General features: G+C 44.5%; 1 protein-coding gene across 5 annotated transcripts in view; it reads left to right on the forward strand.

The window, feature by feature from the left end:
• The window catches only part of LARP1 (La ribonucleoprotein 1, translational regulator), a 62,868-nt gene extending 56,026 nt beyond the window's left edge, over positions 1-6,842 (forward strand). For all 5 annotated transcript variants that reach the window (XM_043988977.1, XM_043988980.1, XM_043988978.1 and 2 more), the window contains 3 exons: positions 650-759; positions 959-1,086; positions 2,454-6,842. In XM_043988977.1, the coding sequence (XP_043844912.1) occupies positions 650-759; positions 959-1,086; positions 2,454-2,654 (439 nt within the window). In that variant the 3' untranslated portion in view covers positions 2,655-6,842. The remainder of the gene's footprint in view (positions 1-649; positions 760-958; positions 1,087-2,453) is intronic.
• Positions 6,843-11,910: the final 5,068 nt, after the last annotated feature.

Genomic DNA, 11,910 nt, shown 5'->3' on the forward strand with positions numbered 1-11,910 from the left:
TTTTTGAGGGAACAGAAGGAGAGCCTAAGTGATTTGCTGGCTAATCTCCACCATCTTGGCTCCGCCCCTCCTTCTCTGATTTTTAATCTGTGCTTCTGTGACTGAGTTCAGATTCTGTCTCTAACACTCACTCTGTCATCAATTTAACCTTTCTGAGCCTCACTTTTCTTGTCTGTAAAAATGGGGGTGATAATAAATATATCATGGGTTTATTCCTTCTCCCACCCACTTCCACCTTTTTTTTTTTTTAGTGAGGCCATTGGGGTTAAGTGACCTGCCCAGGGTCACTCACTTCCACCTTTTGAAGTAGGACTTGTCTTTCTGAGGCCTAGGTCTAATATTCTTTGCCTTGAGCTCCCCCTCCACAAGTAATAATTGATTTTGTCCTTTGGGTCCCCATCCTAGAGCCCTGTAATTCTCAGGCATACTTTTACTACTAATAATTTGTATTTTATCTCTTCTCTCGAAGTCTTTACAGAACTGTCCAGTTAGAGGCCTTATTGGTTCTATTTGTCTTCCACTATACTTAACACAAGACCTTACTCATTAAACATTTGTTGACTTGATCTTCAGATGGGAAAGTGATACTGTCCCCATTTCATAGCTGAAAAAAACTGAGGCCTAATTTATGTCTTCTGTTCTTTTACAGGTATGGTTTGGAGTGCCTTTTTCGATATTACAGTTACGGTCTGGAAAAGAAGTTCAGACCAGATATATTTAAGGATTTCCAGGATGAGACTGTGAAGGACTATGAAGCGGGTAGGGAACTTAGTGTAGACTCTTGAGTTAGTGGGTTGGGGGGAAAAGAAGGATCAAGAACCCAAGTCTCTAGATTTCCTGAGGTTTTTGACTCTAGTTGATCAAAGGTCCAGGACTGAACATGGCCGTTCCCCTGGAGGTGAGCCTGCAAGCTCTCTAGGCCTTTCCATTTCTAAAACATAATTATGTCTTCCTACAGGGCAGCTGTATGGGCTGGAAAAATTCTGGGCCTTCTTAAAATATTCCAAAGCCAAAAACTTGGATATTGACCCCAAACTTCAAGAATACCTCGGCAAATTCCGACGTCTAGAAGACTTCCGAGTGGATGTGAGTGAATTTTGCTACCCCAGGGTTACTGTGTGTATGGCTGTCTTCTTGGTCACTGGATTGTAACTTAGAATTTGAAAGAATTCTTAGAGGCCATGTAGACCAACCTTTCATTTTACAAGTTGAGGATAGAGTCCCAAAGAGTTAAATGATATACACTCCCCAGGATCACACAGGTGATAAATGTCAGGTCCAGGATTCAGACCCATGTCCTCTGAAAATTTAGTGCCCTTTACACTGTTCAGCTAATCAATATCCTTTCTAAAATTTGGTGCACAGAAGTCGTCTTGTCTGAGGAGAGCAGTTTCTCACCCTTCATTTCCTTGCCTAGAGGTTGGACCGTATGATTTCTAAATCTCCTTCCAAATCTTAACATCCCATGTTCTATTAATGACCATCTTTTCTGAGTCTGACATCATTTGTCTATGCCCTTCTCCATCTCCTTTGTAAAAATGTCATGACAGTGACACCCAGTGGTTGGTCCTGGTCATTGTAACTCAGTCTATCTCAGGAACCCAGATTCTCAGTCACTTTGAGCTTAACAAAATTTAGTGATGGTGTCACCTGTGCACATGAGATGGGATTCATAGAGGCAGGAAGGAGGAGAGTGCTCTCAGGAATCCTGTGGTCCAGTTAAGGGGAGAGAAGATTTAGATGTTGAGAAGCACAAAAAAAGATGGAGGCTGAGAGAGGTGCACTTGGAGACCATGTTTCTGTTTGCAACACTTGGGGTTTTGTGGGTTTCAAGCCTCATTTGGCTAGGGACATACTGGTTTCTTCCTGCCAGGCTCTGGGACTCTTCCAGTTATGAAACTTGAGAGACCCTTATTCTAGTGCTGAAGCTTGAATAAACTTCAAAAGGTGTTCAATGGGATCTCAAGAAAAGGGACTTGGTTGTAGATTGACACTTCTCATAAGGTTGAGGGGTTAATAGTCATCTCAACTGATCTTCAGAACTTCCCTGTGAGACAAGAAAAAAATGAAGCTGTTATTAATTATCCCTTTTTTACAAACAGTGGAGCTGAGATTCAGGGTTTAAATAGCTTACCCAGGGGCACCCAGAAAATGAAATTTGGACTGGGGTGTGTGTGTGTGCACACGCATGCGCACGTTGCATTGCTTCTCATTGGATCTGAAACTAGAAGGGACCTTTCAGAAGCTCTCTAATCCAAACCCTTTCATGACTTGGCCAAGGTCTCACAGGTAATAGGTGTCCAGTCTGCAATTTGAACCCATGTCCTCTGATTCCAGGACCAATGCTTTCTCTTGTACTGTGTGTATCTCCATTGTGGGTGAGGAAAGAATGGAAAGGGGGGGCATTAGCTCCTCCCCAGTCTCATGTTGGACCCATGTCCTTTCTGTTTCAGCCCCCCATGGGTGAGGAAGGCAGCCACAAGAGGTACGTAGCGCCGGCAGGAGGAGAAGTCAGGAAACGGTATCCGTCCCAGTCTTCCAGCAAACCGGCCACAGCGCCCAGCCAAGCCCACGTCCCACCTGCCAGCCAGTCTGCAAGGGAAGATGCCAAACTATCAAGCCAGCCCTCAGACGTACAGACTTTGGGAAAGTGAAGGGCTGCTTCCCACTTGGACTTGGGGAAGGAAGGGGACAGAGAAGGTCATGAGAATGGAGAGGTTGGAATGAAGGTGGACAATCCGAGAACAGGCCACACAACTTGACAACAAGAGACTGGCTTCTAGCCACTGTGATGACCCATCAAAAGGAGACTCCCATCCCCACCCTTCCCTTGCCCCCACAAGTCTTCATGTCTTAGCTTATTTGGCCCGGGGTGGGAAGGGGGAGAGTTTGAGAGAGATATAGATATATATATATATAGATATATATATATGTGTGTGTGTGTATGCGTGTGTGTGTGTGCGTGTATATGAGTCTGTGTGTATATCTATATGAGAGATACAGATATACACACACACGCATATATGTTGTTTTAAATTATTGACAGAAGTTCGTCCATATTACCAAAATCATTCTTCAACCCTACAGCTGGCAGCCCACAGCCCCTGCTACCTGGTCCCAGAGACTTTTTCCTCTCTTCTACCCCATCAGTTCTACTATGCAGCCTGCACCGAGCCCTAGAGTGCCATCCCACCAATCCTCCCCCAGGCTGACATTATCCTGTGGAAACTGCCAGTCTCCCAGTCAAGCAGAGACTTCTCCCATTCAAGAGCTTTAGACCTGCCTGGCTCCCAGGAAAATGATCTACACCTTCATCTGGTGGCCTTCACCACCATTCTTAGTACTCCCTCCCCTTGCCCCCTTCCCAAACCTCCTATCCCTGCTTTGCCCTTCGGACCTGCAGACCTTGGAGGAGGAAACCAAAGGATCCGGCCTGGGGCTGGCCCAGCGAGTGGCTGCTTGGGGAGGGAAGGCAGGGCCCTCCCCCTCTCTACATACACTTTCCAGTCCCTAGCCCCTCCCCAAGCCCAGAGAGACGCTGCTCACTGAAGAAGAGACCCTGTTAAAAGATGATTTATTTTATTTTACTTTTCTGTCCCTTGAAAAATGACAAAAAAAGGACAAAACTTACCACAAAAGACCAAAAAAAAAAAAAACCCAACCCCAAGCCACAAAAAGCGACTTCTTGCCCTTTGTTCTTTTGTCCTTAAAAATAATATTTAAAAAAAAAGTTGCCTTATTGTGGAGTGGGGATTTGACACACATGCCTGTTTTCCTCTGTGGAGTCAGAAACCTGGCCTGGGATCACAGACTAAAACTAACTTGACATCAGGAGTTCTTGCTCTGGCCCTTGGCTTGGCTGAATAGAACTGAGTTTCAACGGGCTGGAAATCTTCCTTGGGACTGAGATACCACCTGCACAGCGCCCTTCTCCTCCCCCACCCCCTACCTCCTGTGGCTGAAGCAGAGCCACAGCTGTGGAGGGTGTGGTCCCCCTGGATACCTGCTGATGCGTAGTTTGAAGCTGACTTTCTGTGTATGTACTGTGCTGTTGTTGCGCCGCACCCCACCCCACCCCAACCCTGCCTTTCCTTCATATCCCCTCCCCCAGGGTCCTGAACATCAGTTGAAAGATGTGGGCCCCAGAGTGACACCTTACTTAACCCACCTCCACCCCCATTCTCTTGATTTCCATCAGGGAAAGTGGCATCATGGGTGCCGGAGAATTGATAAGCTCTAGTCTTGTGTCAACTCCTACCTTTTGAAGTCCGTGTGCTTCCTGTGGGGGGTAGGGGAGCAGAGCACATTCTCCCAGGTTGCTGGGGTGGCTAGAGGGGTGGGTTGAACTGGCTTTAGGGGCCATTGAAGACAAAGTTGTCTTTGTCCTTGCCCCCATTTGCTCCCGCCTCCTGGAATCAATCCAGTCTGTTGGAGTCTGGAGTCCTGGAGTGGACTTTGGCCTCCCATAGAGGCCAAGATTTCTTCTCTACAGTTTCTCATGGTACATACGTATTTGGCCTCTGCCTTTCGTCCTCTGCCTAGTTCCCTAACTCCACATCTGCTTGGCCATTGGCTACCCCACCCCCCAAGGGAAAAATGTGGCTACATTTGTGGGGGGTGGGAAAGGGGGTGTCATAAAGGTCAGAATTGGGAGGCAATCTCCCAGAGGACAGGCCACCCCAGCCATATGGTAAAAGCTATATGTGGACCTGATGCTCTAGCAGCCTCTTAGCTGCTAACAATGCTTGTCAGGTCTCTGGGTGATGGAATTAAAGGAATGAGTAGAGCAGCCCTCTACTATCATGAGCAAAGGTGGGTGGTGGGTAGCAATGAGGCCCCTCCATAATCAGAGGAGGGTGGAGGAAAGGAAGGCACAAAGGGAATCGAATGTCTTCAGTACTTTCAGTCTTACTGTTAAGTTGCCAGCTCCCCATCCCAACTTCTTCCCCAGGCTCTAGAGTTTGGTCTTCTTTGTTAGGTCCAAATCAATATTTGGAAGGGAAGGGAGGAGACCACTAATAAGAGCCAGTGATAGAATTAGCTTCTTATAGCCCATTGTTGGACTGGAACGAGCTTTTCTGCTAAAGGGGCCTAAGTAGTGACCCACCTTTTATTTTATTCTTAGCTGCTCCCCATCCTAAAAGCATTTGGGGTTTTGTCCTTTCTGTTGTGTGTGACCCAGGAGCTGGTCTATACGCTCCTCCAGCCCTCTGGAGGCCTGATCACATCTGAGGCAACAGTTGGCAAGGGCAGTGAATTTGCCTAGCCTTCACCAGGGCAAGGGATTCTGAAGCCCCCATGTCCTGGTCTGGTGCTTGCCTTGGCAATGGACTCCACTGGGCATTTCCCCCCACCTCCATTCTTCCCTCCCTTCAGACTGACCAGCTCTGGTACTGTATCTGATGCCACAGTAACCTCAAAGCTCAGTCCTCTGCCATACTTGGAGTTGGAAAGCAGGGAGGGCCAGGATGAGCTAGAGGCAGGGTAGCTTCCCACCACCTGGAGTGGCTGAATACCCAGGGTGCCTGCTGGGATCTCCCAGTGACTCCCCCCCAATCTGTACTTGGCTCAAGCCCAGGTTCTCTGGATTCTGCCCTTGGGCCCATGGTGGGAGTCTTGTGAGACTGCCTTCTTTAGTCTCCCTGATTCTCCTTACAAGGAAACTCCCTAAAAGAATGTTCTCTGGGTCAGTATGTCAGCACTACATCTCAGCTCACAGGTTGGGGGGGGGGATTTTTTTTTTTAATGTTTTAGGGGTTAATGTTTCAAAGAGTAGTTTACATCTTCACTTTCTGAAGACACTTGAATCTAGGACCGACTTATCTGTGACAAGCATGCCAGGGGGGGCTAGGACCTCCAGGCCTGCCCTTCCATCTCCCCTCAAGAATCCCAAGACCTGAGTCACAAAGCAGCTCTTCATTTCCTCCACAGCCCCCCACCCACCTCATCCTTTACCCCATACAAAACAAAAAGTTATTCCATGTCCCTGGGTGGTTTCACTTAACTTTCCCTAGGTTGGCTTGTTCCAGTAAAAACTTTGGTGTTAGCTTCTGAGTAATGCCTCTTGTCCATTCCTACCCTCTGCTCTTGTTTGGCAACTGCTAACCTTCCCTTTTGGTTTATCTTTGGGAGATGTTGCACTACCAATTCAGATATTCCCTCATCCCCAGCCTGGGCAACTGTGACTCAGACATGGATTGGTGCTGAGCCCTCTTGGGAAAATTGTTTCGTTACATTATAACTTGTTTTTTCCCTTTATTGCGATTTTGCTTTTGCAACAGGAAGAAAAACAAAAAAAGCCCTGACTGCTCAAGGGAAGGGGGAAGCCAGTCCACCTGGAGTCAGGGATAAAGGGGTAGAGGGGACAAGCAGGGGCCAGTGACAGAGCTTTACCAAAACTCAGGCTGAGAGCTTCACTAGTCTGGCTTCTCCCAAGTTGGAATTCATTGTCCCAGGTCAGAAGGGGATCACTTGGCTTCCCCCTCAAAAACAAAAACAATACTGCACCCCTCTTCAGCCATGTTGATGGTAAAGGCAAAACTTCTAGCCTGTTTCCCCACTAGAGAGGAAAACGTCCGGCTTTGCTGTAAAGGACCCACCTTTCCCTGATAGGACATAATCTTACCATGTGCTAGAACATCACATTTAAAAGGACAAAAAAAATGTAAGATACTTGAATGAGCTTGTATTATAACATTAATATTATTCAGAGTATCTGCTTTCCAGGCTGATGTGATTCATTCATTATTCTAGTAACGCTTTAGTCCTTTGTAATTTGTGGTAATTATGCTTTTTCCTTTTTAATACAAAAAAAATGTATAAAAATAAAAATTTCAAAAGACCATCATGGTGGCTGCTTTCTCCCACCCCAGAATGGGAGCAGGGATTGGATTGGGGTTGATGGATTGAAGGATGGAGAGCTTGTTTCTGGAGCGGAGGAAGCCCAACCACAGAGCAGTAGCTATAGGAAAGCTGTGTTAAAGCAGAGATTGAACACAGAAGATGGTTTTTGCAGGCAGGTTGAATCACCCATTGACAGTAGGGATAAGGGAAGTGTCCATGGATATTTCATATGGCCACATAAGGTGTTCTGTAACATTTAGTGGCTGAGTTGGGGTAATGAAACAGTGGGGGGAAAAGAGATTTCTCCCCTTATATCCACTTTCTTCCCTACCTTTCAGTTCTGTATTCTGGGAAGTGTGAAGTGGAGAACTTGGAATCAACATCCAAGAATCTTAAGCCTGCCTGTCTGTGCCTTCTTCCCTGTGCCAAGAGTATTGTGGTGGTTCATAATTGACCTGTTAGAGTAGCAGGAATCCCAAAAGGGGTGTTCATGATAGTTCTGTAGTTTTATATATATATATATATATAAATATATATATATATATATATATATATATATATGCCCCAATGATAGCCTTATGGCAGAAATCCAGAAGCTAGGACATTAAAGCATTTCATCCAACCTTCCTACCTTCTGACCAATAAATACCCAGCAATTTTACTGGTGTTCGTGGCAGCGCTTGGCATGGGCAGAAAAGAATCAAGACAGAAAGTTACCAGACTTCTCCATTTGACATTCTCATGCTTGTTAAGAAAGGTGAGCAAGGTAATAGATATGAGTTAGTAACTGGTTGCATAATCAGTGTCAAAATAATAGGTTTTGTTTCAACTCATGGGCTATCTTTAGAAGAGTGTCCCAGGGGTCTCCTCTTTGGTGCTTTTATGTTGATCAATGACAAATGAAGGTATAGGTGTTTATCAAATGAGGATCGTGGAAGGAAAGCTACAATGTTGGATGACAATTAGGATCCAAAGTAGTTTTGACAAGGTAGATGGGTAAGCAAAATCTGATACATAGGTTGGGTTAAAAAAAAAAATCAACCTCATGGGCAAACAATAGTTCATGTTACTTCTATTAGCATATAAGCTGCTTGTGGGCAGGGATGGTTTTATTTTTGTAATGGCTTCCCAGCCACCATGTACTACAGTGCCTTCCTTACTATTTTTTTGAGTTGAATGTGGGAAGGAGGAAAAAAAAATAGACCATGGAGTCTTAGTGGACAGGAGTATTGTATTCAGTTTTTAGTGCCATGTATTAGGAAAGGCATTGATTGACAGGAGGCATCCAGGATAGTGAAGGCTTGAAATTATGCTATTCAAATGCTGGTTGAATGAACTGGGGTGGATTAGCTTGGAGAATAAACAATTTTGGCTGATAGCTGTCTTCACATGTTAAGGCTGAGGATAGAATTTGTTTTACTTGGGTCCATAGAGTAAAACTAGGAACAACAGGTGAAAATTACCCAAATGCTAATTTAAGTTTATTATAAGGAAGAACTCTGCCTTACTACTACATTGGTTCAAAAGTGACACAGACTGTCTAGAAAGGCAGTGAGCTGCCTGTTAACTTAAAATTCTCAAATAAAAACTAAGTTACCATTTTAGGAGAGGATATAATAGAGGGGAGGCAGCTAGGTGGCACTGAACTTGGAATCAGGAAGTCTCATCTTCATGAGTTCAGCCTTAAATACTCAAATGTGTAACCCTGTTTGCCTCATTTCCTCATCTGTAAAATGAGCTGGAGAAGGAAATGGCAAACAACTCCAATGTTTTTGCCAAGAAAATCCCAAATGGGGGCCCACCAAGAGTTGGTGACTGAACAACAACAGTGAGGGAATTCCTGTAATTAGGGTTTGGAAGATGGAATAGATGATTTAGGAAGAACAAGAAGTAGAGATCCAAGGGCCAAAAAGAGAAAAGGAGAGCTACACACTGTTAGACAATCTGCTGACAAGACCATAGTTTGTATACTTGCTGATGGTCTATCAGTGTTGTCAAACTCAAATAGAAACAGGAGCCACCGTCAAACTCAAAAAGAAAACTACATAAAGATCTTTACAAGTACATGTTGACTTAGAAAACAACGTATTAACATCTGTGTTCTTTTGTATTTATTTTGTTAAACATTTCCCAATTACATTTTAATCTGGTTCTAACAACACAGTGTTGTCCACAATATGTTTAACACACCTTATCTACATCAGTCTTTATCCTAGTAGGGTTCATAAGGGAATTGTGGGGTGAATAACATGATATCCAAACTTTGGTTTCTAGCATGAACAAGCTACCCCTAACTGGGTCTTGTCCCTTATGCCAGATAGTTTTTTTCAAAAAAGTATTTTAAGACATTACTTAATTGAAAGAAATAAGATTTATACCCTCATCACTCTCTGGTATGAGTGAAGTATCATTGCAGGTATCTTTCAAGTTTTACTAAAGGCAAATTTTGGGAATGGGGAGCATAGCCTGTGGTAGGATTAACGTGGCAATTAAAAGTCAGATTTGAGTATGTTATGTTGGAAAGTTAAGCATGGCATACTGGGAAAACACACTTGAATTTGGAGCTAGAAGAGCTGGGTCTGAATCCTATCTCTGCCACTTCTTAAATGTATGACTTTAAGCAAGGTCCTTCCCTTTTTTGAGCCCGTTTCATCCTCTGTAAAATGCAGATACTACCACTTACCTGGGGCCTGCTGTGGGAAAAACTTATAATCTGTGATCTAAAACTAGGCTGGCCTAGCTGTTCATCCTAGATAAAGTTATAGAGGCTCTGTAGATGTGGTAAATCAGAATAATCATTGGGGGAAAAAAGTTTGTCAACTGTTGATTGAAACCATGGCAACCCAAACTTAACTTTAGGCATGCTTTGGTATAGCACTGAAGCATGCCTTAGTGGCCTAAAATGCCTTTCTCCCCATGCCAGTTTGTACCCTTGATAATGGAGGACAATGTCAGGAGCCCATAGTATAGAGGACAGAAGGGAAGGCAAATGTGGGCTAGGATTAGGGGATTTTCCTGGCTTTTTCCCCCCAGATACCTGTGATCTCCTGAACTCATTGGGCTATTAGGTGGAGTGAAGATAACACTTTATAAACAAAAACCTATGTAAAGCATGAGTTTTTACCAGAACTCCTCCTTTAGAAGGTCATTCATTCACACCACAGATCTGGGGGAGGGGTGGTGGGGGCGGGGGGGGGGAGGAAAAGGAGGGAGCCTTCATAGTACCTTCTCCCCTTTTTTCATTAAGGTTTTGAGGTTTACCATAGAAATCCAAGAAACTGGGCTGGGAAGGTGGGGGTAGAAATTCTCTACCCACCCCCATACATTCCCTTTCCATCACACTTCAAACTGTATTGTGTTTTGAAGACCAGGGTTGCTGTAATTTTTTTATAAAGAAAAAAATACTGGTCTTAAGAATCATAAGACCTAGGTTTTAGTCATAGCTTTTACATTTTGTGAATCTGGGCAAGTCACTTTTTACCCCAAGCCTCAGTTTCTCCAGTTCTAAAATGGGGATATTTCTTGTACTACAACTCACATGTTTGTTGTGAGGAAGGAAGGCACTTTGTAAACATTAATGCACTTAAGTACTTAAATGTGAACTTTTTTGCACACAGGTGCTGAATAAATGTTGGTTGAATTCTTAAATTGAACTGAAAGTACTTCTGAATTTTTTTAAGAATTGTTTTTATTTGCAGACAGATTACAGGGGATGGAAGAACAGCAGCCCCAAGCTCAGAGTGGTACCCTGGGACTAATTGCAGGTAGCCCTGCTTTTATCTGGGGGTATGTTGAGATATTCTTGAAAGGATCCTTGGGAGACAGCTGCTAAGAACCTTCTCTGGCCATGATAAGCAAAGGACTTATCATGTCCTGGAGAGTGGGAGGGTAGAAAAGGGAATGAACTTTGAGAAGTTTGAGACAACATGGTACAGGGGATTTGGAGTCGGAGGACTTGGGTCCCAGCTCTGCCAATTACCATTCTTATGACTTTGGGCCTCGGTTTCTTTTATCTGTAAAATGAGGGAAGTGGGCTCAATAATCTCTAAGGGCCCTTCCAATTCAACTGTACCGTTCTATAGGCTCACCCTGCTATGGACCTAGCTATAGGATGAGAGAAAGAGCTGGCTGTCAAGCTGGTTCCCATCTTAAGTTCATTTCAGCAGCTGCAGGATATTCTGGGGCTGGTCCAGGGCCCCTTTTTGGATTCTTTTGGGTCTGGGGGGGTGATAGGGAAGGAGCTTCTGCTTAGGATTTCAGCTGCTTCCTTCCTGTCCTAGCTGTTCAGTTACCCCCCCCCCCCAGGAAGTGAGGGGAAATTGAGAACATACCATTTAGGGCCCTGGCTGGCTGTGTACCAAGGGCTAAAACCTTTGGAATATTATCCCCTTAAAAGTCTCATGTCGGGGCACTGTGACTAGGGCATTTTGGGGACTCTTCTGATGCTCAGCTGGGTAGCCGGGGCTTAGTGCTGGGGTTTATTCTAGCTTCTTTGCTATCTTGGGTCATGAACCCAGGGGTGCTCTATAGGTCAGAGTTTTGAGGATTGCTCAGGAGCAGAGCCAGAGGCCTTGTTCTCCTAAATGAGAGAATGTCTTAGCTAGCAGGTTGGGGGAAAATTGGACCATCTTTGGCAGGAGCCTGATCTCTTGGCATCCATCCTTGATGTAGTGGGTCTCCTATTTATTCAACCTGTGTGACGTTGGGCAAGTACCTCTCTCAGGCCTCAGTTTCTTCATCTGTAAAATGTGTGGATTCAACTAATATCCTTTCCCTAAATCTCATTCCTATGATGGTGTCTATTCAGGGCCAAGACAGAAGAAGTAAAATCAGCCACTTCCCTGACTTAGAACCTGAAGAACAAGAAGGCATTGTGTCCATCTCATTTTCCCCTTTTCCTTCCTTTCACCATACTACTGGAAAGGCTTCCCATGGCAGTTTCTGGCAGCTAAGAGTAACCCTGAAATAATATCTGATTGCAATAAGCCATTTATCCAGTCTTAAAGGAGACTATTAGATTAACAAGATTTCCCCATAAATTGGAATTTAGGGGCATACTTTCTTTTC

The sequence above is a fragment of the Dromiciops gliroides genome, chromosome 2 (genome assembly GCF_019393635.1).
Source record: "Dromiciops gliroides isolate mDroGli1 chromosome 2, mDroGli1.pri, whole genome shotgun sequence".
Taxonomy (NCBI): Eukaryota; Metazoa; Chordata; class Mammalia; order Microbiotheria; family Microbiotheriidae; genus Dromiciops; species Dromiciops gliroides.